This window comes from Pteropus alecto, unplaced genomic scaffold, assembly GCF_000325575.1.
Source record: "Pteropus alecto unplaced genomic scaffold, ASM32557v1 scaffold42, whole genome shotgun sequence".
In the NCBI taxonomy this organism is placed as follows: Eukaryota; Metazoa; Chordata; class Mammalia; order Chiroptera; family Pteropodidae; genus Pteropus; species Pteropus alecto.
In genome coordinates this window covers 9599753-9627080 of record NW_006434825.1, presented here as the reverse complement: position 1 = coordinate 9627080, position 27328 = coordinate 9599753, and the positions used below count along the sequence as shown (strand labels likewise).

The 27328-nt window shown below is 39.3% G+C and overlaps 1 protein-coding gene across 5 annotated transcripts in view; it reads left to right on the top strand.

Moving 5' to 3' along the window:
* Positions 1-27321, top strand: part of CDH11 (cadherin 11) — an 86814-nt gene extending 59493 nt beyond the window's left edge. For 2 of the 5 annotated variants that reach the window (XM_025045331.1, XM_025045329.1), the window contains 6 exons: positions 332-585; positions 6489-6625; positions 7467-7606; positions 7829-7946; positions 21330-21581; positions 23898-24759. In XM_025045331.1, coding sequence (XP_024901099.1) covers positions 332-585; positions 6489-6625; positions 7467-7606; positions 7829-7946; positions 21330-21581; positions 23898-24394 — 1398 coding nt within the window. In that variant the 3' untranslated portion in view covers positions 24395-24759. Of the gene's footprint in view, positions 1-331; positions 586-6488; positions 6644-7466; positions 7607-7828; positions 7947-21329; positions 21582-23897 lie in introns of all 5 variants that reach the window. The other 3 variants (XM_015587678.2, XM_006909726.2, XM_025045330.1) reach the window with 3 other exon arrangements.
* The last annotated feature ends 7 nt before the right edge of the window (positions 27322-27328 follow it).

Below are 27328 nucleotides of genomic sequence, written 5' to 3'. Positions count from 1 at the left end.
TTTTTATAGTGTTTTAATTCCTTCTCATCCTTAGATGATTTTTAGGGACTTATTTGGGCAGCTTTAGTGTTGTTAATACAGAATGAGTTTTATTTTAGGTCATGTGGTCCTTCTGTGTCATGCTCCTAGAATTACCCATTAAGCATATTCCAAGTTTCAGCAATTGATTTGTCTGATTTTCTGACCAAATGGCTCAGGTAATTGGGTATTGAATAGACACTGATTTTCTCTCTTTGAGGAACCATATACTCGCCCTGTAAAACAGTCAGGTTTTTCTTTTTTGTTATTCTTTCAAGGAATTAGTTGTCAATCTTCTCTTCTTTCTTGTCAGCCTGTAGATTTTGAAACCAAAAGAGCATACAGCTTGAAGGTAGAGGCAGCCAATGTGCACATCGACCCCAAATTCATCAGCAACGGGCCTTTCAAGGACACTGTGACGGTCAAGATCGCAGTAGAAGATGCTGACGAGCCCCCCATGTTCTTAGCCCCAAGTTACATCCATGAAGTCCAAGAAAACGCAGCCGCCGGCACTGTGGTAGGGAGAGTACATGCCAAAGACCCTGATGCTGCCAACAGCCCAATAAGGTACAGAGAGATTTAGTTTAAAAGCCTGGATGGGGAATTTTATAGGCAAAGGGTTTTAGGATAGCCATGCAGGAACTACATCCTTCAGTTTCGAAAGTGTCCAAGATAATTGGGTCCGATGCAATGCAAACAAGCTTAAGATTTAGAAAACAGAATTCTAGTTCACTTCTGCTACTGACTTTTTGGACATAATTCTCTCTGGAGCAGATTTCCCAGTGAATACCAGGTGATGTAACCCTTAGCAGGGCCTGTCTGCCTCAAGGAACTGTGATGAAGCATAAAAATAATTGTGAAATAATTATGGTTATTGTAACATATCGAACACCTTCCTCTGCTCCAGTTGCTCTCTATTAGGTGTTTTAGACATATGATCTAATGTATTACCTTGATCGTATTTTATAGGAATTATTATCCTTAAATGGAGAGAAAATTGGGACTGTGCAAGGCAAAGTGACTAGACATAGAATGTCATAGCCAGTGAACAGCAGGCTAGGAAAGCAAGCTCTGTCACTCTAACTGCTGCTGAGCACTTGGAAGAGGTAACAAGGTGCCAAACAAATTTAAGGTGCTTTTATTATTATGAATCTATTTTTTGTGACTTAGACAAGCAAGCTAGAAAAGTGATTCAGGACACTGCCTCCCCTCTCCCCGACCTGAGTTAATGAGCGATGGTGCTGCTGATGAGAGAGTGATGATAAAGAGGCTGAGGAGGGGACTTGACTCACAGACTCAGGACGTTTATAGGACAAAACCTTATAAGGTGCCTGAAACCTGCCATGGACGAGGCTCTAGCAGATGCTGCTCTTCCCAGGGCGGTCCCCCCGATCTCCTTCTTGCCTGGACTCCTTCCTCTGCCTCCTCATGGTCTCCCTGCCCCCATCTTTCCCCCACCCTTCTAGCATCAATCCTGGAGCCAGAGAGATTGTTTTACAACACACATCCAAACATCACAGCATACTCAGTCAAACAACAAATTGATGAATAAATCGTTCCCTATTGCCCTCCCCTGCCCCCCAAATAATCTCAGCTCTCTCACTTAGCCTAAGGCTCTCCTTTGAGCGCCACCCACCCCAGCTCCTGCTGTGTCCTGTGGACTCCTTAGCTGTCTGTCTCACTCTCCCTCCACACACACTCAGCGCAGTGAGACTGGGCTGCTTCCGGTCCTCCGAAGTAGAAGTGCCCGTCTCCAGTTCTGGACCTTCACGTGTTCTTCTGGTTGGAGCTCTCTCTCCCACGTTCTTTCCAACTTGCTTATATGGCGCTCATTTCCTCACCTCCACTTAGATGAAAGCTCCTCTGGAAATTCTCCCAGGGCCCTTACTGATGGGTCAGATGTGCCTTCCACCTCACAGCGCTCACAGCGTGCGTCACAGACGCACCTTTATTTATGTGTTGTCCTCAGTGCACTCATAAAGGGCCAAGGAGGTGGCTGTCTAGTTCAGGGGCTGACAAGGTACAACCTGCATAATAATTTCAGCTGCTGACAAGGTACAACCTGCATAATAATTTCAGCTGCCGTCTGCCTTTTGTCAAACCCTGATACCGTTTTCCAAAATAACTGTATCTTGAAGAGATAGCCGCACCCCCATGTTCATTTGCAGCATTATTCACAGTAGTCTGTAATGGAAGCATTACAGACATGGAAACAATCTAAGTGTCTGTCAACGGATGAATGAATAAAGAATACACACACACACACACACACACACTCACAATGGGATATTATTCAGCCCTTAAAAAGAAGGAAATCCTGCCATTTCTGAGAATGTGGATGAGTTTAGAGAAAACTATGGTAAGTGAAACAGGCTAGACACAGAAAGACAAGTATAACTTAGCACTTATACGTGGAATCTAAAAAAATATATATATATATCAAATGGAGAAACAGAACAGTGGTGACCAAGAGCTACGAGGTAAGGAAAATGAGGAGATCCTTGTCCTAGGGTACAACTTTCAGTTGTAAGATAAATAAGTTCTAGCAATCTAATGTGCAGCATGATAATCATAGTTAATAATAATGTATTTTATACTTGAAATTTGCTGAGAATAGATCTTAAGCATTCTTATCCCCTCCCCACACACGAGATGGTAAGAGGTGATGGGTATGTTAATTAGCATGATCATGATAATCATTACACAATATATACTTATATCAAAATGGCATGGTAGACACATTAAATATATACAAGTATTTACTTGTCAACCATCGCTCAGTAAGGTGGGGGGAAGAAAGTAAACAGACTCGTCCGAAAAAAAAATATTTCCACAGACAATGGAATTTTCCTATTTATACCAAAGAAAATGCTGACAGAGCAGAAGGAAGTTCCAAATGTAAACACTGCTCTGCTGCCTTTAAATTCTTGAACATTGCTCCTTCTGGGAGAAGAGAAGAGAATCGCCCTTTACTGAGCATCTTCTCTTTCTCAACGACACATTGTGCTAAGTTAACGTTAATACTCAAATGCTCTTTGAGGTGGTGACTGCATTAGGATCCAGTAGATGGAATTACTGAGGCTCATGGGGATGATACGAATTCCTCAACGGCACGTGGCCGGTCAGGGTTGGTGACTGGATTTTAATTCACGTCTGTTCAGGGTTGGTGACTGGATTTTAATTCACGTCTGTCTTGAGTTCATTTTGAACTTTTTACTCTAGCCAGGCAGCCACCAAAGAAAAGATTTCCCAAGGTATGAATACTCTGTTCTCTCTGTGCAGGAAGATGCGTTAACTAATGACCGAGGGTCACTGCGACACCTTTAAACTACTCAAAAACCTTCATGCTGTGAATTCTAAATGACAGCTTGGGCTTAGAATATCGAGGTGCATCAGCAACTTTTTAGAAGAGTGCTGTAAAAACACATGGCAACAAATGCAGATTTCCTCTGTCCCTCAGTGTCTCCAAGGATCCACCTCTGTCCCCAACAACCACAATCACTGGTGATTTGGGTCATGTTCCAAAGGCTGCTGTCCCGTGCACTAAGGCAATGTCCGTGTCTGCAATTATCCAAAGATGCTCGGAAGCACCCTTAAGCCAACCCCGCTTCACCAACTGGGGTCTCCTTTTATTCAGCGGGTCTCCTATCCTAATTTCCTAACTGCTTATCTTTACCTCTAAAAGAATTTGTGTCCTTGGACATATAGGGAAGGCCTTATTGTGTCACCAAAACTTGTAGCTGCACGAACAGTTTGCAGATCTGTTTTTTTTTCCTAGAACTCTGTAGCTTTAGACACGCTTTTGTCCCCACTGCCTTCCTCAAATAGCGCCTCTCCTTTTAGCTTCCTCGGCAGCAACCTCTTGATGCCTCAGACAGCACCATACCTGGTGTCCTGACTAGGCACTGATCCCTCTCCAGGCACTGGGGACCATGAGCCTCAGCCTTTTGACTTTGGCCTTCCTCTCTCTGTCCTCTCACCTACAGAGATCTCCCCCACGCCATGACTGACTGGCTGCGTCCTCCAGATTCTCTGCCTCCAGGCTGATCTTCTCTCTGATTCTAATTCTGTACTGATTCTGTTGTGTGCTATGCATTTTCACTCGCTTGCTTTTTCCTTCACTGGCTTACTCTTTCATTCGAAACATATTTTTCATCTTACACTTCATGTGACATGCTTGAAGACGGCCTCCACCTGTGACTCTGAAACCTATGACAGCGTTGAATCTTCGCTCTCTTAGTATGGCAGCATACCCCTGGTGGAATTTCAGCCTCTTCTTCCTGCCAAATTGACTTTGTTCTGTGTCTCCCACCGTCTCCCTCTCTCTGACACTCGGGCCAGAATTTCTCTAGGACTCTTCCAGCCTCCCACAGATATCCAAAATCAGCTGAGTCCTCACACTTCTCTCTTCATCACGTCAGCTTTTATTCCCTCTGTCACTCCTACATCTAACTCCCTTATCACCTCATTCATTAACTACTCCATCAGATCCTTAAGTTTCCTCTGCCCTTTCTTCTCTTCTTTCGTGCTGAGACTATCTTGCTCACCCTACCTTAGTCCTCTTCCTGATAACCTTATTCTGTTTATTTGTTTCTCTGATCAAAAGCCTTCCATGATTTTTCACTGGCTATAGTATGAAAGTCACACTCTGTAGATTGACATTTGAGAACTTCCATGGTCTAGCCACATTGTATAACAGCAGCAATTAACAACAAAAATAGAAGAGGCTATTATTTGCTGTCCTGCTTGACCATGTGTAAGGCACTAGGTTACGTGTCTTAAACATCGATTATGTCATGTGATTCTCACAAACAGCCTAATAGGTACTATTGGTATTCTGGTTTAAAAGATAAATAAGCTAAATTCAACAAGCCTAAGTGACTTTTTCAATATCACTCAGCTTATACGTAGTGGAGCATGAACTTATTTTATACCTAGGACTTTATAAAACCCAAATCCATGCTTTGAATGATTAAATGTCTATCTTCCCATGAGTGCGTCTTATCATGTCAAGTAGATAGTAAACTTCCTGGTGGCAGGGCAAAAAGCCTTTTCACGTAGGGCTATCTGCAAAGGGCTCAGTTACGGAGTCTCTGTTGACATTTATGAGGGGTGCGATGGTTAATCTTCAGGGTCCTCACGGGGGGAGGGGACTCATCATTCTGTTCTCACAGGGAGCTGTGAAGTCAAACCAGATCCTGGATATGCATATGGTGAAGGGCTGCTTGATGCACATAGTCTCACTTTCCTTGAAAGAACAGGATCTGGAATTGGAAGATCCAGGTTCTGATGGTGGCTCCCCCAGAAACTAGATAATAGACCATTTGCAAATCCCATCATTTGTAAACTGAAGATATTAAACCCTATGACATCCAGAGTCTTTGCTGCCTCTCATGTTCTTTGGTTTTATAACCCTCAATGGATGCCTTCAGGCATATATGTTCTATAAACTTTAGGAAAAAACAGCTAACCCTCTAAGAGCAGGACACTAGCCAATTAGGAACCCAGCATGCTGTCTGAGTTAGCATAGCCATCTTTGCTATTCTCCATTTTGGAATCAGTATGGTAGAATGGAAAGGAAAGGGGCTTTGGAGCTCAACAGATTCATGAAAGCCAGGACTCAGATACTGACAGCTGTGTCCTGGGCAAGTCACTTTTCCTTTTATCTGAATAAAGACCATTCCTCTGTCCCCATCTCCCACCTCACCTTGCCATAAATACACTCCAATAATATTTTGGAAAATATTTTGTCTTTTGTTTGGAAAAAAAAACAACAACAAATTTTCTAGTGGACAGAAGTAGCTAAAACATTTGAACTATGCTGCTAGGCATAGCTTGGGGTCATTAAGGTGTGGGGAGAATGTCCTGCAAATCAACGGCCAGTCACGCTTTTAAAGTTCATGCTGGAATTCAGAACCAGGCTACCAGGGAACCAATAAAACTAACTAAATAAACTAAATAAATTCACTCAAAATATAGTTAGTGTTTTTCTCTAAATAAGGAAAAAACTGATTTTTTTTTTAGGATCATAAATGATCTTTGATGATAAATTTAGATCAACTTGAAACTAATAGTATTTTATATGCAAAAATCTGGCAAAGGTTTGATACATTTATGACTTTCTGAGTAGTTTGGGAGCAAGGCAAACCCACTTCCCAAATGCAGTTTCATAAATATTCAGATGATGGATGATTGTAGTAAATATGGAGAAATATGCAACATGTTATTATGCTTCTCAATCAAATATGCTAAGCAACTTCTTCATTCATTGTATTGAATAGAGAATTCCAATGTGGCAAAATGATTTCTATAAAAGATTCATGTACAAAGTTTGAAAAGTAAATTTGATTAAAAAGAAAACCCTAGCTCAAGCAACTCATTGAAAAAGTTGCTTGAAATATAGCGTGGAGAAAATATTCAAATATTAAGCTGCTTGGAATGTCTAATTGCCTCATTTGCATTCTGCTTAGGTATTCAATTGATCGTCATACTGACCTCGACAGGTTTTTCACTATTAATCCAGAGGATGGTTTTATTAAAACTACAAAACCTCTGGATAGAGAGGAAACGGCGTGGCTCAACATATCTGTTTTTGCAGCAGAAATTCGTAAGTATTCTCTTAAAGGTTCTGATTCTGCTTTTACCAAATATTATTCCTTCAGACTCTATGCTGGAAAGTGACAGCTGAGATAGAATAAATTTTTTAGTCTTAAACATATTTTTCAATCTTTAAACTTTATTTTTGGTCATCTATCTAGGAAAATATATAAGTAAATCCATAGAGATGTTTTTTATTTTCTCTGGCAGAACTGGGTACAGACTTGGCAAGTGAGATGAGAGCTCTTAGCAGCTTGAAACTCGTAACTATCATTGAAGGATTCCCACTTTATTCTGTCACTCAGTTTTGTTTAAACCCAGAGGAGCAGAGTCCTTAGAGCCAAGATTTGTGCGTTCTTATTTACCTGTAGACCAGTGGGTCTCAAAACTTGATCATGCATTGGAACATCATGGAGGGCTTGTTATAACAAAGATTTCTGGGTGCCACTCTCAGAGCCTCTGATTCAGTAGGTTTGGGGTGGAGCCTGAGCATTTTCATTTCCAGCAAGTTCCCAGGTGGTTTGACTGCTGCTCTGGGGACCCCAATTTGAGAACCGCTGCTATGGACTACACTCGGGGGTAGGGGGCAGGCTCCATTATAAGCATTCGGAATATAACTTCAGCATCAGAATCAGGAGAAACGGAAAAGTGGTTTAGTTCTTACTGGTCTAATACTGACATCCATCCCAGAGCGTCCCTCTCACACTGGACCTAGCTCACTTAGGGTTTTAAATGGCTTTTGTGCTTTTTTCTGCCCAAATGAGTGGCAGGAGCTTACTCTTTCACAAGAGTAACCTTGGACAAATGTGGATTCCTCACTGGCACTGACTGTCTGAATTCTCTCCTTCTAGACAACCGGCATCAGGAAGCCAAAGTCCCAGTGGCCATTAGGGTCCTTGACGTCAATGATAATGCTCCCAAGTTTGCCGCCCCTTACGAAGGCTTCATCTGTGAGAGTGATCAGACCAAGCCACTTTCTAACCAGGTAATAGTGCTGTCCCCTTACCCCGCTACGGGCAAGGCATTTGGAAACAGAGTTTGGTTTTTAGAGCATCACCTGGAGATACCTGCACAAGAAAGCTTCAGAGCCCCAGTCTAGTTCTGGAACTACGTTCTCTAATTAAAACCAGGCTTCTTAGCCAGCCAGGAATTTTTAAATAAATGATGTGCCAATGTCAGCATGATTTATTTATGGGCCACCTTTCTCTTTCAGCCAATTGTTACAATTAGTGCAGATGACAAGGATGACACAGCCAATGGACCAAGATTTATCTTCAGCCTACCCCCTGAAATCATTCACAACCCAAATTTCACAGTCAGAGACAACAGAGGTTCGTACCAAGGTTCCTATGCATTCAGAGGAGTAGAAATGGGAAGTAAATGGCTTTTATATTACAGAGCACAAGTATTTTCCCTAATCTTAATAATGCCTTTCTGTTGAAGAGCAAACAAGAAATAATCATGCCATCTTTATTTTGAGACATGGGCTCAGTTGGTGCATATGAATAAGTGAGTCTAATTTTACTTTTTTTTTTTTGTTGGCTTTGATATTCATGAAGCAGCAGGGAAACCAAGTGGGGAAGCTTACAGGGTCAATATGCAAACAACTTCATTTATCTTTTTTTTTTTAAAGAGGTTGGTGAACCCTTGGGGGGAAGCAGGGCTTTATGAATATTGATACCAAGCAAAGCATTAAAAGAGATAAGTTCGACTTTGTAAGGCAACGGAACCTTTCAGCTGGCCTTCTCTTCCAAGCACAGTTTTCAGGTGACGTGGTTGGGTACAGAGCTGGACCCCTAACGGTGGTCACAGAACGCGTGCTTGAAGGGCGTGAATGAAGCGCTGCCTGGCTACTGTCAACGGGGCAAAATATGATGCTTTCTGCTTCCCATTTTGTCACTCGGGAGGTTCTAGACTTACAAATTCTTCAAAGTGATTGTTTTTGTTGTACAGACCCCACCGATACAGTCCCGTTTGGTGGCAGAGCCAGGATCAAAACATAAATTTCTTGACTCCCCGCCAGACTCTTTTTGGTCTGCACCTGTTCCTAGAAACCTGTGACAATGAAGGTCTGCAAAAACGTCATGACAAATGCCATCATTTGACACAGGGATAAAAGGTGGTCCTCCAGAGTATATATGTTTTCATTAGCCATATGTTAGGTTATAGGTTGATTGCTTTCTCAGTGACTGAAATCGGGCTTATAGGCTCTTAAGTTAATCTTATAAATAGCATCGCATTCCCCATCACAGTTATCACTGTTAACAATATCATATGTGCCAGTACTGTGTTCCAAACACCGTGCCAACATCCTTCCGTACTCTACCCATTTAGTTCTCTCAGCACACCTGAGGGAAGGGTTACTATTATCTTTCCCATTTTGAAGGTGAGGAAAATGAGGCACAGACCCATCAGGTATTGTTGAAAGTCAATCAGCCACATAGGAGTTAGATCTAGATTTTAGACCCAGATACTCAGATAGTAGAGGTTCCAGCCTTAACTACTGTATCCTACTGGGTTGATCATTAAAGCAGAGGAGTGTTCCCCAGGCCACCTGGATTTGGAGGGATATGGCCTGACCTACTTTATTATTATTTCTTGCACTGATTTGAGCATTTAGTTATGGCCCTTATAAATCAATATATATCATATGAAACTGTGGGGTAAAATGTTCTGCAGTGGACATGCTCTTGGAAGCCTGAGTGTGAAGAAAGTTATATGGAGAGACGTGTTTGAGAGTAAACCTGCAAAAGAACATGTGATTCACTTTGTAAATGATTCCATCATTGTGAAATAGAAACATTCCTCGGAGCTCTTTAACTTTACATGTAATCTAGGACTTTTCTTGTAATTGTTGGCTTTGGTTCACGTGCACGTATGAGCGCCTTAAGCCCCTTGAAGAGATAGTTCTGCAAAGCACGTAGGTAGATGAGTAGTTCTCAGCTAGGAGCACATATACCTCAGTGGTGCGCACATGTAATACAGGTATTTCCTTTTGTAAAGTTAAATTTTTCCAAAGCAGGGAGATTCTGGCATGTAGTGGCCATTAATAAATGGTTACCAAGGTGAATGGAATGAGGTGGCATAAACAGTGTTTTCGTGGTACTTGTGCATCTTTCAAGATATGTTTGCATCTGAAGTCATGAGATTCCCTGTCTCCCTCTTGAAATTTTCTTAGTTCCCAAATTATTTTCTGATTCCACCCCGGGATGGCAGATTGCTACATTATTTTAGCCTAGGCTTATTTCAGTTTTATGATGAAGAAAATACTTAAAGCAAAAAGATTTCGGTGTACATTTAGTTTTATCAATAGTAAGGTGATCTACTTGGTTGTCCAGAAAACTCTGGTGTTCTCACATGCCTCTTATGCTACCACCTCTTTTGTTATCTGTTTTCTCAAAAATCTGTGGTTAAACTTTTATTCGTATGTTCATATAATCCCCAATTTACATTTGAGACCTAACTGCCAGATAGACATATTCCCAGCATCCCTAGTTTATCTCTGGACACCTGAAAGAGCAGGTGTTTCTAGGCTTTCCTCACCGTGCCAACTTCACTCCATCACCTGCCTTGTCTTCTTTCTTTTTATGTATGCAATAATATTTAGTTGCTATTAACCCTCTGAAAACATTATACCAAGACATACTGTTCTCTAGGGAGTTATAAGTATGTCACACTGTCTCACTACTTTGAGGATGCCATCTATATTTTCAAGGACATTATACTACCACAGACAAGCCAACCTACTGCACAATCTGTGTCCTCTGCCCTTTCCTATAAGAAACTAATCCTCTGTTAGAGCTACCACTTTTGCAGGAAATTGCTACTTTTAAAGAAAAATGACTTTATTAACTATGACAAACAGTTAATGAAAACTTTCATGTTTAGAGCTATTACAAAACCTTAAAGCAAATACAGTCCTATAATTATCATTTAATAGAGTTTCTTTCTACTAGCTCCTAAAAGTAATTACATATTGAAGTAATCCAAAAGGAGTAATCACATTCCACATCCTATTAATAGCCTACTGAGTTACCAAATTTCTCAGCTGAGACTGTTTTCCATAGAAAACATGAGATAATGGTTTATATCATGCTGAGTAAAAGCATCAGGTTTCTTTCTCCTTGAGTGTTTACTTCCATTATGCCATGTAAATAATCAGGATTGTGTTTGCCCAAACTTGGCATAAGCACTCGGCATCTTTAGAAATATAAGGAGGAAGCCATCTTAATACACACGAGCCTTTTCGTTCATTTTATCTCATTCCATTCTACAACCCAAGCTTCAAAGATGACTCTGCAAGCAGCGGCAAAGTGGAAAACACTGAATGACTCTTCAACATTTAAATCCATCTTGGGCTATTAATATCGAGAAGGGTGCTATTTGGGCAGATGAAATACTGATCCACCCAGGTTTTGAGATGCATTTGCTTTGAAAATATCAGACTTATGGCATCTCTAAAAACACAAGAAACATGTACTAGATAAGAAAAGAGCTAAGAAAAAGAAAAGCTGAGAATAGTCCCTCACATCCACCTAGCTCTTCATTAATTCATAAAACCTCATGGTCATTGTTTCACTTAAATCCTCAAACATCCCCCTGATATTGGCATCTTGAATATTTTTACCCCCATTTTCTAGCTAAGGAAGGAAAATGAAACATCAGAGACTTCAGAGACTCGCTCAAGGTCATGATGCCAATAAGTGAAATAAGTAAAAACCTAGTATTTGGAGCATTCTCTCTGGTGTACGTAACACACTATGTTTTGAATATAAAGCTCATGTCTTTTCTAGTTAATTTTTTACTAGATCTTTGTTTACCCTGTAGTCAAATAATAACAATCTCCAGAAGAGGAAAAATCTGAAATTCAATTCAATTCATCAATCTAGATTTCCAGGGAAAGTGTCAAAAGAGGACAAACTGTACTTCAGTTTTAATTTTAATCACAGACATCATAATTGTGGTAAAATATATTTGCAGAGAATTTTATAATTTCCTCCTGCTGCATAATTAATACATATTTCTTGAAGGAAAATAAGAAAATACAAATAAGCTGAAATAAAATTTTAAATAATAGCTTGATGATAATATAGGATCTAGAAATAATTGCTATTTTTTGTGTACCCTTCTAGACTTTTTCTTGGCATATATTTTGATCTTTAAAAAATGCAATCATAAAATACATGTCCACTTTTTGTCACTTACTAATGTGTGGTATATATTTATCAACATTAATATACTTATTTCAACATTTTCTTCTAAATATCTTCCAAACTTCTACCTTGAGAATGTCTGATATCAGTTGACTACTATTGTGTAAGCACATTGTTTTCACATACCTTTGCCAAATATCTAATTATTATTTTCGAATAAACTCCTAGAGTGGAATTACTGGATCAAAAGCTTTTGATACTTACTTGACAAACTACCCATGAGAAATATTTATACTACCAGAAATATTTATAATACCATTAGTAAAATAGGTGATGTCTCCTTGCTTCATATTCAGATCAACTCTAGCTATTATTTTTAAAACCATTGACAAATCAATAGGTGAAATATAGTCACATTTTAAAGTATCAATTTCATTACTAGTAAAGCTAAAAGTTTTAAATAAGTATTGATAATTGTTTTTTCACTTTGTAAATCTGCTATTCATGTTTTTACCCATTTTTTTGAATTTATATGTAGTCATCAGTTTGCAATTGATTTATAGTCTCTTCCTCTTTTAATGCTATTAACTTTTGACCTGTCATAACTATTTCATAGGTTTATCCAACGTTTCCATGTCCTTTCAATTCTGATTATGCTGTGTTCTTAAGTATAAATGTTGCACTTCTGTATCAGTTCTTCTCTCTTTAATGGTATCTTTTAGCAAGGCTTTCTAAAGATCCAGAATCGATATAAACATTAGATCCAGAATCGATATAAACATTCACCTATCTTTTTTGTTCTTTTATATATCATGCTTCCCATTTTCCCCATTTATCTATATAAAATAAATATACAACCCCCAATTGTTGGCTATTTCCTAAATACCATTTAAGACATCATTGGTCTTTTCCAACTGCTTTGTAATACCATCTTTCTAATCATCTAAGTTACCTCCTCTATGATTCTTTTTGCACTTTCAATTCTTCACATTTTATCTATTTACTCTAGTGCCAGTATCATATTCTTCTTTAACGGTTGCATACATATATATGTTAAAATGTCACAGATGCTTTCTCCACATTATATTTATTTTGTTACCTCTAGATATATTTAGAATTGCTTTTTAAGGTGACTGATAAGTACCTTTGTGAATTTTACTGAGTTTACCTTATTTATGGATTAAGAACTGAAAATTTAAAAATATTCTTACCATCCAGAAGCAATGTCTGACTTTCTAGTGAATCAGTTCTCTTTTTATTACTATCAGGGATGTTTTGTAGTTTATCTTTGTGCTATGCATTTCTTATTAAGTTTATGGGTAGCTACTTTATATTTTGGATGAAGTGGATTTTTAACTCATATTTTCTAAGTGCTTTTTTAAAAATTGTCAGTTATTACATCATTCCTAATTCATGGATTGAACTACTGTTTTGAGAGATAAAGGCACTAGAATACAGAAAGCTGGGCCCAGGACCCCAGGCTGCATGCTGTCCAGTGCAAAATAAATATAGTCCAACTAAAGTTCAAGGCTGATCAGATCATGGAGTTACCTGGCTATTAAAACATTGTTCAGTCATTTGAGCAGCAGAGGACAGTTTTAGGAGCTTGTGATTATTAGTTCCTATTATAACAACAAAAATACTCCTAGGATTTTCAAGTCAACAAATTGAAAGTGTAACCCTTTCCCAAATGTGCTTGCTCTCACATGCCCTTGCTTTTGCTCTGCTGAGAATGCACTCTTCTGCCTACTCCTCCTCTTTCAAGTCTCACCACGAGTGAAGTCTCTTAGGTGAAGCTCTGCCAAGTATCCCAACCCACGTTGGATGCTTCATCCTCTGTGCTCTAGGAACGCAGCATTAACCTTTAGTATTTGTCTTATCACTCTACATTCTAAGCAATCAGAACCCTCTCTGTCTCTCACTAGAATATGAGCTGTGGGGGTATTACCTCAACATTAAGAAAAATGGGTTGACCAAGTGCATGAATTAAAATGAAAGAGTGGATGGAAAAACATGTAGCATGCCTCAGAAATTTCAAGGATTAGTTATTATTATAGAAAAAAATCATTATGTTATGTCATAAGCCTCAGGCTGAAAAAGTCTTTTGATGTTAGAATGTTCTAAAGGAGTAAATGCCACATCACCCACCCCTTCCATCCATTAATTATGCATTATTCCATGAAGTTATATTGGATATCTAGGGGTTGGATCCAGGAAGAGGTGACCTTCAAATGTATTTATTTTGCAAATATAACATTAGCTAAGATGGGCCAGTTGCAGATTGACTGAGCTCAGATACATGATACATTCAGAGTTAAGTCTGAACTGCTAAAAAAAAAAAAAAGTATAAAACAAAACAGAACAACAATAAAAGTTTGCATGAAAAGCAGATTTGACTGAATAAGGAGGAATAGCCAAGACAGATTCACCCTGATTGGACCAAATGGCAAAAATGTTTTTTCTTTTCCCTATTTTTTTTTTGGTCTAAACTAAGTACATTTCTTTTTTAATGAGCAGTGCCAAATAACATTCAAATATACTCCTGGTTTTTTACTTTTATAAAGATACCCAAACAGATTTCTGTGGAACTTTTTTTCCCCTTTAATTGCTTTTGGCGGATCAAAATGGCAGATGTATTTTAATGCCCTGCCATTTTCACTGTGTAAATAATTATGTTCCTTTTCTGCCTGAAATCCACTGCTGCAGTTTGTCCAACACAAAACACAGTTTATCTGGGACCCCACCCCCTCTCCAACCAAACAAAAAAAGAAATGGGCCTTCTTGGTGGATCAGATACGTTATTTGTTCAAGGTCAGTGATTTAATGATTCCTGTCATTTCTCAATTCACTAAAAAGACCTTAAATGTTTATATCCCACTTAATTCCTTGGTAGTTTTCCTTTTCATAAACCAAAATAAACTTAGGTAGTGTGTTCCTTTCTCCTTCTCTATCACCATACGTCTTGCACGTCAGTGTTTTTGAAAATGTAAGTTTCTGCAAACACTATGAGAAGAAAGGCGTTAAATGTGTATCTCTCTGCCATACAATTCTTAGGTTTCTAAGAGTGGCTCTATATGGGACCTGAGTCTACCTGGATCCTCCTAGAGGCTATGACGGGGCCCATCTAATAATATAATCATATTGGGGACATTTGGCAAAAAACAAAACAAAACAAAAGAAACAAGAATCAATGTAATTTACATGCAATAGTATCAGGATTCTAGGGTCAGCTGCATGCTGATAAAAATATAGTGAAACCTAGAGGAGTTTGAATCCTGGTCTTTGTATTTTCCATGTTATTGTGAATAATTGCTTCCCTCTTTATTTCTCAATTTCCTTTTGTATAAAGTAAGGATAATTATACATTTTGCACATAGTTTTAAAATTCTTTGAGATAAGGTATGCAGAAGTAAAAGGAATAAGGTTTGTACAAATTAGCAACTCAATAAATGTTGCTCAATTGAATCTGACTCAACCTAAATAACAGGAAAGAGTATGAGATAAAAAATTGGAGATATTTAGCAGGAACACAGTCCACAATGCAGTCAGTAAAATCTGACTGTGTGGAAAAGCCAGGTTTATGCTGAGATGCAGTAAAAGGAATATCATTGAGGTATTCATTCTGTTAACACAAAAAACATTGCTACAGCACAAATATGAACAAGATAAGGTCCCTGCCCTCAAGGAGATTACTGGCTGGTGAAGAAGACAGACATTCAAACAATCTCCATAGACTGAAATGTGCAATGTGTGTGCTGTAGAGAGACAGATCATATGGTGTTCAGAAAGGCAAGAAAATAGAAATATCTGCACAAGCTATTATATTCATCTTTCAACGGCAGCAATATCAAATATAAATGTGTAAACTTTAAAAATATTATTTGAAATCTCTATTATTTCAGTCTCTCAGATCAAAGATGGCAAATACTGGCATCAAAAATTAAAATCTATCTTTCAGACATCACAAATTTGAATATAAAAAATCTAAATAATTAAGCCTTCCAACGATGTTTTGTGTCATTGTGTAGCATGTATACTTCTGAAATTATTAACCCTTAAAACTCCATTAAGACTTTTGAGGCACACACACTATATATATATTTCACATATGTGCTTATGTATTTTTTTCATTATCCTGATGATGCAATTGCCATATTTCCAGGAAAGTAGAGATAGTCCAGAGGAAAGCAACCAAATAATGATTATTCTGCTATGACTTCATAACTAACTGTCTTCAAGTACGTGGGGGCTTTTCATGTGGCAGACCTATCTACTTTGTCTCTGAGGTTTGAGCAGAAAGGGTAGAGGAGGTACATTTGGGTCAGAAGTGAACAAAATAAGAGCAAGGCTTGTCCTAGATTCTCCAGATCTTTAACAATCTCGCAAAAAGGGCCCCAGACTGACACAGCTAGGCCTTTCTTCACAGGCTGACGGGTCTCTGATCAAGTCAGAGCAGTGAAGGGCAGAGGGGAAGGAGTGGTGAGAATAGCATCTTAAGAGTTTCAGGGAAGCATCCCTCATCTGGGGTGAAGCCTCCCTCCTGACATCTCAGGGAGAGTGGCATGTACCAATCCTTTGTAGCGCTGCTTCCTCTTTTCAAGATGTTGACACGCAGGGGCTATGCCCGCACACCACCCGTTTTGCTTTGCTGCGCACCTTCCTTTTTTGGGCATAATCCAAGGTTAGTGCCCAGTCAAGCACTATTTCCCCATCATAATTTTCCTATTTATTAATTAATTTATTTCAATTGGTGGAATAAATGATGACTTTTAATAACCAATCACATTAACAAAAATTAAAGCGATTACCTGAAATATTATTGTGGATTACGGAACCTAACTTGCCAATAAATATCAAGGGTCACATCCTATGAACCAGTTATTCTAAGAAATTTATCTTAGAAAAGGGTCTGAAGTTTGAAAACATTAGGTAAAAAAATGTTTATGTCAACATTACATAAGAGTTGAAAAAAACCGCAAGCAACCTAAGAACCCAAGAGCAGAATATTATAGAGAAATAAATGTTTTTTTGGTTTGTTTATTTGTTTTTTTGGTTTTTTTTTGGAAAATTTAATAACATTGAGAAATGCTCAAGAGAGTTGGAGGAGAAAAACCATGACACTAATATCCTGATTTTCTTTTTTTCTTTTTAAACTTAGCATTACTTTACAAAAATGTCCCAGGTTATTCAAACATAATTTTTCTTCTTAATGTCAAGTGTTTATATCCCTCCATTGGGCCACACCATCATCATAACCCTTATATTTGCATCTCCAAACTAGTACCATGGAAACAATCATTATCAGGAACCTTTACATAATGTTAGTGAAATGACAAAGGGCACAGGTAAAAACAGCCTAAGATTAGGAGTCCAGGCTATAGACATAAAAATTTGAATCTTCAATTTACTTTCCATTAATAGAAACACTATGATTTGTGCATGGCATATAGTTAGTAATTAATGGCCCCGTTTGCAAGTTTTTGCCTAAGTGGAGGTGGAAAATGGAACTGGTTTACTTGTCTGTGGCCAGGGATGAGAACATTGGGTGTCAGGATGAAAAACTGAGTTGCTTGAAAAACATTTTCTTACCTTGGGAAATCTGTTGCCCAGGACTGAAGAGCATGGACTGTTTTCTTACCTCTGGATGATGGGTCCTTCTGTGTGGGCAGCTGCATTTCAAGTGGAGATGATTTTTCTAGGATTCACTTTGCTCTCTTTGCCAACAAGCTTCTCTTCCTCGTTAGTCTACTGCTAAAGAGAAAAGAGTGCAGAAGAGAATGAATACTTACTGTACATCTCAACAGTCTGGCCCTGTGCTAAGTACCTTTATGAATGGAATCACATTCAACCCGGAAGATTATTACTTTCTTAGATAAGAATATAGAAACTCTAGGCATTTACCTAACACATATATAAAGTAAGGGAGTTAATATTGTAAAAGATTCAAGATTCAAACCAAGGTTGACTTGACTCAAATACTAAGAGATTTGCTCTTTGGCAGCTTTATAAAAGAGAAGGATCTAAGAAATCTCTTTATAGAAATTTAAAAATTGATACATTTGTCTTTTTCTGCCTCGTGTTATTAACCAAGGAGCCAACTTGACACTTCCCTAAAAATGTGTCCTTATAGAACCTCTTTTTTTCCTTGGGTCACCCATAAACCTGAGGAATGTGTATGTCCCAAGTGAGGGCACTCTCTCAAAGATAGATAGGGAGTGGCTGGCTAATTATAATAATTTAGATGAAAGGGCAGCTATAGTCAAACTTAAAATGCAAAACTGATTTCCAGTATAGGGGTTTTGTTATTACTGTTAGTTTATTTCTTTTTCTATTTGTTTTTCATGAAGTTCCTGCCGATTAGTGACTCTTTGTTAGTGACAGCTGAGTGGTTGAGTCGGAGTAGATCACAAGAAAAACGAGCACAGGCCATACATAGCACTGAAGCCTCTGAAATGCCCCTCTCGAAAGAAAGCTCAACTTCTCTGCAGTGTTGGAACCACTTGGCTCTCGAGGGGAAATATTTTATCCACTGAAGCAGCATGGACCACCTAGGCTGGTTAAACACACTTCCTGTCCCACATTCCTTCTTCACCAGTTCGCTGGTCCTGGAGGATCTCAGTACTGGGTGTCAGGTGTTCTGGTAGAAGGAATCCTGAGCCCTCAGGAAGCACGGCATGGAGGGCCACCACTTGCTTTTATTACGTTATTTGGTTCCAATGACAATCGTGTGAGGCATGCTTGATGTTAACCAGTGTTCTCATTTTAAAGATGGACGAGCAAGTGAGGGGGACACATGACTCATTTTAAAGCAGGTAATTAGTGCGTGCCAAAGAAGGGACCCTCAGTCCATTTATTTCCTACCTCTTGGGCTAATATTAAAATCCACATGCAAAACATGTTTGACTAGAAGAGACTAAAAAAAAAAAAGTTCTCATGGTTCTACTGATCTATCGCTCAGAGATTATAAGTGGTCCAGTCACCTGAGTACTGTGATGAGCTTCTCTGTAACAGTGTCAGTGTGCCTGTGAGGACTCAGCTATTCAGAGTATGAAACATCTTGAATTCACATGCTGGCGTCCTGCTCAGGTCCATGTTTTCCATTAGTGTTTGATTTTCATTTACTTAAGTGTGTAAGCCAGCCTGCTGTGATCTGGAGGCACAGTCTTGCATGGATGGCACAGTGAAGAATAGATTTTAAATTACGCCTTCCACAAGTTTTAAAAAACAAAACCATTCAGGTCACATTTCCTCCAAACCAACACCATGGGTAACAGGGCGGGACCCAAAAGATAAACTAAGTAAAGAGGATATCATCCATATTTGAGAGGTACATTTGTTCAAGCGTTTTAATCAATTTGCTTTTTTTCTTAAATTTTTAATTTTCATTTTTTCATGATGTTGTTAGTGTTATTTCATAGCATTAAAATGGGGCTAGATATTGCAACTTAATTTGTGAAGGTCTTATTGAACTCAAAAAATTTGTGAAAAGGAAAAAACATCTTTTGAATTTATTATAGCTATGTAAATTTGCTAATTGTTATACATAGGACAGTGGTATAGCCTAGAATGAGAAAAAAAGTTAATATTTTATTTGACCACTTTATTGTTAACTTTTCATGATTTTCATAGTTTGTATAATTTTTCTCCAGTAATAAGAGCAATATATGCCAATCACCCAAAATTTAGAAAATACAGAAATGAGGGTTAACTCTTCTGCCTTGTTTTGACTGAGATGTTGGCAGCAAAGGGCAGAGAATCTGTCATCACCAGGCTTGCCAAAAGCCAGTGCATATCCACACCTTACCTTCTGCAGTATTCAGAATATCTGCTCATTCCTCAATGAGACTGAATCTGCCTTTTATATATTTATTTTCTCTCATAGAGAATACATTTTCTTTATCCTAAAATATATCAATTTAATTTTGAGATTCTATTCTATTTTCCTATGACAAAAGCTAATCCATGGTACCGTCAATCCATTTAAAGCCTGCTAGCTTTTGGGCCATCATGTTGGTTATAACATTCTTATTGCTATGAATTACTGATTCTTAACTCACCAACAGAGGCAGGCGACATTGAGGATCTGTGTGTAGTGTGTGTGTGTGTGTGTGTGTGTGTGTGTGTGTGTGTGTGTATGTGTATGCGTGCATGCGCATGAGCAAGAGAGAGATTCGATACCATATATTCAAAACTTCTAGTATTTTATAATACCAATGTTTTTTTCCCAGAGGCTAGAAAAAATATTTTTGTTGGTAGAGATATGCAGAAAACATGATGAGAAAGCATTTGGGGGCATAGGTTACAAAAGATTGAGAAATGCATGAAAGCCGACATCTGGAATTTTGGTCAAACCTTTCCCAGAACACAGTTATGCCACTTGCTCAACAAATATTTATTGAATGCCTGCTGTGTGTCCAGTACTGGAGAGAGTGGGATGAATCATATAAAACCCCCTATTCTCCTGAAGTTCACAGTCTAGAAGATGTCAAAATGGTGACGCCAGCAAATAAGGACAGACCATAGCAAGATACCAATTTCTGCAGGAATCTAGTGTCATGAGTCACAGAAGAGGTGATGGGAGAGGTGTAGGAAGGGCTCCCTGAAGAGAGACAGACGCCTTTTGGATTCAATTTTGAGGCTTGAGGAGTTCACCTGTCATGATAAAAGGAACAGCCTTGGGGCATTCGAACAGTTTTCCAGTAAAAAGTCAGTGCATCTGAAAGAGTAGTGTTTCGGAGCAGACCTGAGTCCTGCTTGTGAGGCTGAACTGGGATGTGTGGGAAGGGGTGGGGTGCGAGCCTGGAAGGCAAGGTGAAGTCCAGATTTGGGAAAGATCTGGTGGTTCACTCTGCAGAGCAGGGCTGTGTTGGGTGGGCCTTGGAGAAAACCTGGAATCGTTTTAAATAGGAGGGGTGACGTGTTCGATTGAGTGGCTGATGGTGCTTGAATTTCAAAGAAACTAGAAACCTGCTGCTGGGTTTATAAAATAGTTCCTCTTTAAAGGAGGTATTTTCCTTTAGGACTCACGGCTGGGTTCGTAGTTTGGACAAGGTTGGAGAGTAGACAGGAAATCTCTGAAAAAAACAAACAAATGAAAATTGGCCACAGGCTTGTCATGAAGGAAAAGTGCAAACTAGGAAAAGGGTTTTTTTTTTGTTGTTCTTTCTCACACTCACTTATGCATTTATTTATATGCTATACTAACACAGAGTATGTGGTCGAAGCCCAAACTTCCTTGTATTTGACAAAAAGGACAACACTCCAACAGAAAACAGTGTGGCTACCTTGCCAGTGAAGGCATTCTGTATCCACCAAATAAAAAAGAGCCAATTTCAGAGTTTCGTTCCAAAATGCCGAGAGGTTATTCTGTGATCCTGTCGCACCAAATGCCTGCGGCTTCTAGAGACACCTAGATTAAAGAACAAAGTAGGGGAGATCCTGGCTGTTGACCTTGGTAATGAGAAGAGCACCCTCTAATCTGCAAGGCTGAATGCAAGCGTGTGCAGGCTGTGATCGGAGCGGTCTCATGTGAGAGCACACCTGTCTCCCTTCTTCCAACAGATAACACCGCAGGGGTGTATGCCCGGCGCGGAGGGTTCAGCCGGCAGAAGCAGGATTTGTACCTCCTGCCCATCGTGATCAGCGATGGCGGGATCCCGCCCATGAGCAGCACCAACACCCTCAGCATCAAGGTCTGTGGGTGCGACGTGAACGGGGCGCTGCTCTCCTGCAATGCCGAGGCTTACGTCCTGAACGCCGGCCTGAGCACGGGGGCGCTGATCGCCATCCTGGCCTGCATTGTCATTCTCCTGGGTAAGGTTTCTCCCCGCTCTCCTGCAGGAAGGGCCTTAACCAGATACCTGTCTTTGAAACACAGATATTTCTCGAGGTCAGGCTGGTTTCCAGAACTGTGTTATATACTGTGGATACAGTGTGGGACAAAGAGGCCGTGCTTGCCCCGTGCATTCTATGGAATGGAGAAGGGGCAGACAACTTTGACAAGCAGAGTAGAGTCGGCACAAAGTTATAATGAGCCTATTGCCAGGGACCACAGGACTGCATAGCAGAAGCCACCAGGGGTGCCACAGGGGGATCTCAGGGAAGGTTTTACAGAAGAGGAGTTTAGGCAAAGACCTAGTACATGAGCAACGGATTGCCTTCCAAAAGGCAGGAGACGAATTAGAGGCAGAAAGAATAATAATGAGGCAAAAGACAGTGCATGAAGGACTCAGAAGTGGACGAAGGCCACCTGGCTAACGCTGGATCTTGACACCACCTCTAATTATCACATGAGATATCTGGGTGAATGTTTCCGCTTATGGGGACCCCTGGGAACTTTTTCCTGCACTTACGAGCTGAATTAGGGGCTCCTCCTCTGCACTGCCATCCCATTTGTGGTTTACTCTGTAATAACAGGAATGTACTGATGCTAATAACATCTACCATTGCTTGCCTCAAGAGGTTAGGTCAGTTCTCCCAACATCTCAGAAACTGAGTGACAAAAATCAGGATTCAAATCCAAGTATGTCTAACACCAAATTGATGCTTTTCCCATTGAATGAATTTATAGAGCTCGGTTGCATAGGGAGGAGTCAGTGAGTTCAGTTCAACAGATTGTTTCAGAGTATTATCTGGGTACTGGATTCCATGTTTGGCCCTGGGGGATAAAAAGAAGAATCACTCAAGATCTTGCTGCTCGATAAGTACGTAGTCTATCAAGGACAGTTTATGCCTGAACAGATAAACGACAGAGGCACACGGTGAGTCCCATGATAGGGACATGAACCAAAGGGCACAAGAGTAGAAAATGCTTGACATTGACTGCGAAGGTCAGAGACATCTTCCTGGAGGATGTGACTTATCAGATGCTGAGTTTTCCAGCTGATGAAAAAGGCTAGCTAGGATGGATGGATATTCCAAGTAGAGGGAACAGAATACAAGAGCTCTGAGAAGTTCACAGTCTGGCTGGGAAACCAGATGTATAAACCATGTGATAAGCATTCTGACGATGGTAAGCACAAGGGCAGGTTGGTGCACAGAGCAGGTGCCAATAGCCCTGTCAGGTGTCAGGATGGGATGCCAGGGAAGGCTTCTGTGATGAGAGATAAGACAGTCAGCCAAGCAAAGAAAGTGAAAGGGAGTGGTCCGGGTAAAAGTTGTCAAGAACAAGGCACAGAGGAAGGAGATTGCTTGGTGAGCCCTGGGAGCCAGGTACAGTCCAGGCAGGTGCAAGCACTCATTCCTGTATCTCAGAGTGATGGTGGACTCAGAGAGGCTCTTGGACCACTTGCCAAATTCTGCCACAGACATTTTCTTCAGCTGAGTGTGTGGGAGATTGTTCTAATGGAACATAGCAGAAGCTCCTTGTAGGGAGGCAACAGATAAAGAGTTAAGGCTTATCTAAACTTCCCTTATAAGCAGCTCTACTCACCCATCTTAGATTGCCTGAGCTTAGTGGAATTCCCTCTAAGAGAGGGGAAGAGGCAGAGTTTCTTCATCTGGAGTCCAGCTGATGCTATTGTCTTGTGTTCAAATAAATGAGAACGTTTGTCTCATGGGGCCTCTATAAACTTCTCCTCATCTATGTGGTAGTTTGAAGAGAATCCAGCCATACTTATGAGATGTCTTACTAAGATAGAGTAGGGTCAATGCTCACCCCACTCCAGACGTCTGGGCAGGAGCCAGGCATCACCTCCTATAGAAAGGTCGGACCTGGGGGTCTCTGAATGTACTCATTCGTAACCTTGGAGAGGCAGCTGTCTTCCTTTCCAAAGAGAAACTGACATCGGCCATTTTTAGGAGGCTGCACTCCACATATCTAGAATCTCCCGAACTCTTAGGAAGATGACTTCCAAACAGTGATGTCAGCTTCATTTGTAAGAAGCTGAAAATAGCTCCAACTTGCCAGTTTGTTTGGATGTACTATTTTCCTGGCAGCAGAGGAAGATCCAGTTGGAGGGCAGTTTTACACCCCTTTGTGGATTCTAGGTAAAGCTCTCATTTCATAGACTGGTTCCAGTTCTGAACCATGTATACGCTATGCTTTACAGGAAGCAGAGCTCTCCTGGGTAGAGAATCTGGGAATAGTGGACTTTAACCTATGCTCACTTTCCTTTCCTTTCCTTGCAGTCATTGTAGTGCTGTTTGTGACCCTGAGGAAGCAAAAGAAAGAACCACTCATCGTCTTTGAAGAAGAAGATGTCCGTGAGAACATCATTACCTATGATGATGAGGGGGGTGGGGAGGAAGACACAGAAGCCTTTGATATTGCCACCCTCCAGAATCCTGACGGCATCAATGGGTTTATCCCTCGCAAAGACATAAAACCCGAGTATCAGTACATGCCTAGACCTGGGCTTCGGCCAGCGCCCAACAGTGTGGATGTTGATGACTTCATCAACACGAGAATACAAGAGGCAGATAATGACCCAACCGCCCCTCCTTATGACTCCATCCAAATCTATGGTTACGAAGGCAGGGGCTCGGTGGCTGGGTCCCTGAGCTCCTTAGAGTCTGCCACCACAGATTCAGACTTGGACTATGACTACCTACAGAACTGGGGACCTCGTTTTAAGAAACTAGCAGACTTGTACGGTTCCAAAGACACTTTTGATGACGACTCTTAACAATAACGATACAAATTTGGCCTTAAGAACTGTGTCGGGCGTTCTGAAGAATCTAGAAGATAATGTAAACAGGTATTTTTTTAAATCAAGGAAAGGCTCATTTAAAACAAGCAAAGTTTTACAGAGAGGATACATTTAATAAAACTCCAAGGATATCAAAGTGGTAAATACTGTGAAGTACTTTTTCTCACACACACACAAAAAGGCAAATATTGAAGTTGTTTATCAACTTATCTAGAAGAAAACCACTTGGCATACAAAATATTTAAGTGAAGGAGAAGTCTAAAAGTGAACTTACAATGAAGGGAAATTGTTTATGTGTTATGAACATCTAAATCCTTTTTCTTTCTTTCTTTTTTTTTTTTGTCAAAGAATCTTCCACAAATTTAGAAAGGACAACAACAGTTCTGAGCTGTAATTTCGCCTTAAACTATGGACACTCTATATGTAGTGCATTTTTAAACTTGAAATATATAATATTCAGCCAGCTTAAACCCATACAATGTATGTACAATACAATGTACAATTATGTCTCTTGAGCATCAATCTTGTTACTGCTGATTCTTGTAAATCTTTTTGCTTCTACTTTCATCTTAAACTAATACGTGCCAGATATAACTGTCTTGTTTCAGTGAGAGGCGCCCTATTTCTATGTCATTTTTAATGTATCTATTTGTACAATTTTAAAGTTCTTATTTTAGTATACATACAAATATCAGTATTCTGACATGTAAGAAATGTTACGGCATCACACTTATATTTTATGAACATTGTACTGTTGCTTTAATATGAGCTTCAATATAAGAAGCAACCTTTGAAATAAAAAAAGATTCTTTTTTAATTCTGGGTTTGATTCTTAACATTGAAAAAAAGTATTTCTAATGACCCATTTATATTTCTAATTCAAGATATTGTGATCTTTCAATAACCCTATTTATGATCTGTTATAGTCTGCTGCTTTGTTTATTTAAAATCAAATATGTTTTGCAAATGTTTTTTCAGACAAGATTCTGTAACATCATGTAAAGCTTTTTTTTTTGTACATTCTCAGTGTAAGCTTTCTGGCTTCTGTTCACACACATCTTCTGAAAAAGTAGAATGCTAAAGATCTAGGTCAGTCTAGGATTTTGCAATACTTGTTATATAATATGCATTTATCTTGTATATCAGTAATTCAGTGGTTAAGAGATGAATCCATGAGGGAATGAAATGATCAGAACTCCAAAGTTCAAGATGTAGATTTTATGCCTCATACCGAGCCTTTGGGGTTCGGGGGACTGAAGAGTCAAAAATACAAATTTGCCACATGTAGTCATCAGACCTCCAACGTTATTCTATTTTTCTTTACTTTGATCTTGCCAGGCTCTCATGAAGACTCTAACCGTCAGAACTGCTTACTTTTCCTCCTGTAATTTTAACTTCTCTTAAAATAATGTGGCATTTTAAATTTTGACAAAAGAAAGAGCAATTCATTTCCAAACTTTTGTTTTAAAATATGCTTTGGGCCATAAGCTCAGAATAAAGGCAGGGACCATGGTGGATTCTGAGAGTTAATGCCATTGGATGGAGTATGCCTGTGGTCTCCTGCAGTCCCATCCAGCTGCCTGGGGACTGAGACTTCTGTGAAGGACATTTCACCTGCTCAGTTGGGCCAAAGGTCAAAACGTAGCAATACCTGGGGAGAGACCACACAAAGTCATGCTGCAAGTGCTTCCTCTTTCCCCCTAGACACAGGGCACATGCTTTCTCTTGGATTGCAGGCAATTTTTAGATTAGCTTTTTTTTTTCCTTTATCGTGAAAGTTGGTTTCAAGCATTTCTCGATATCTTGCTACATACTATTTTTATGACTTGAGTCAAAAGGCATACAAAGAAAAATGTTTTTATGAAAGTGCTCACTTCCATCTTACTTTGCATTTAAATCAAACTGTCTGAACACTTCGATGGAATAAATTCTGTGGACAATGTCACTTTGGAATCTTTCATTTCGGTGAAGGATTGCACATTCTCAATACTTCCATAATTGCAGGTTTTGTTCATTTTTTTTAATATGGTTTTTGTAATCCAAAGAATATTTTGCTAGATTTGCACAGTTCTCCAACTGAATTTGAAATGAAGAAATAATTCGAAGGGAATATGAACAGCACTTAAACAAGTGTACGGCTATAAGTAACCCTGTCACCATGGATGATCTTTTTTTCTATAAATGTATTTGGATCAGATTTGACAAGTATGTTTTCACATTTTTATGTTTAAGTTTTTTAAAAAAAACTGTCTACTTTTCAATAGTTAAAAATACTTATTTTTCTTTTTTTCTTTTTATCTTCTTTTTTCTTTTTTCTTTCTTTTTTATTTTTCTATTTTTTTAACTTTAAGCCTCTATTGTTTGTAGAACTCTCTTAGAAGCTTGAAAATAAAATGTCTTTTCTGACTAGTGGAGTCCTTTTTCATTGGGAACATATTGCCTTAAAAGCAATCTTAGTTTAAGTGGTCCTTCCTTATTTTAATATAAAGTAATCACTGTTTTGTGGCATCAATTCAGCTTAAAGAAGCAACACTGCTCTGTTCTTCTTGACCTTGAGTAGTGGATATTGCTTGCATTCATCATTCATTCATGTATCAAAATCTTATTTTGTAGACACTGTGCTAGTTAAGGAAGCAGAATGAATCTTGCTACCTTCTCTGACATCGTTCAGTCTTCTCAATCCTGTTTCAAAATATCTATCCTGTTGTCTTGTAATCACCTGTGTACCTCTATATTTACCCACCTCCCCAGACAATGCAACAGGATATTTCTTCTCCTTCAGGGTTGAGGGAACAAAATAAATAAAAGGTATAATGGGAGATGGTGAGATGTTGACCATGAATGGAGGGTAGGCCAATTGCAGCAGTTTTGGACAGATCTCGTGTTTAGGTAAATTATATCTTCCAAGCC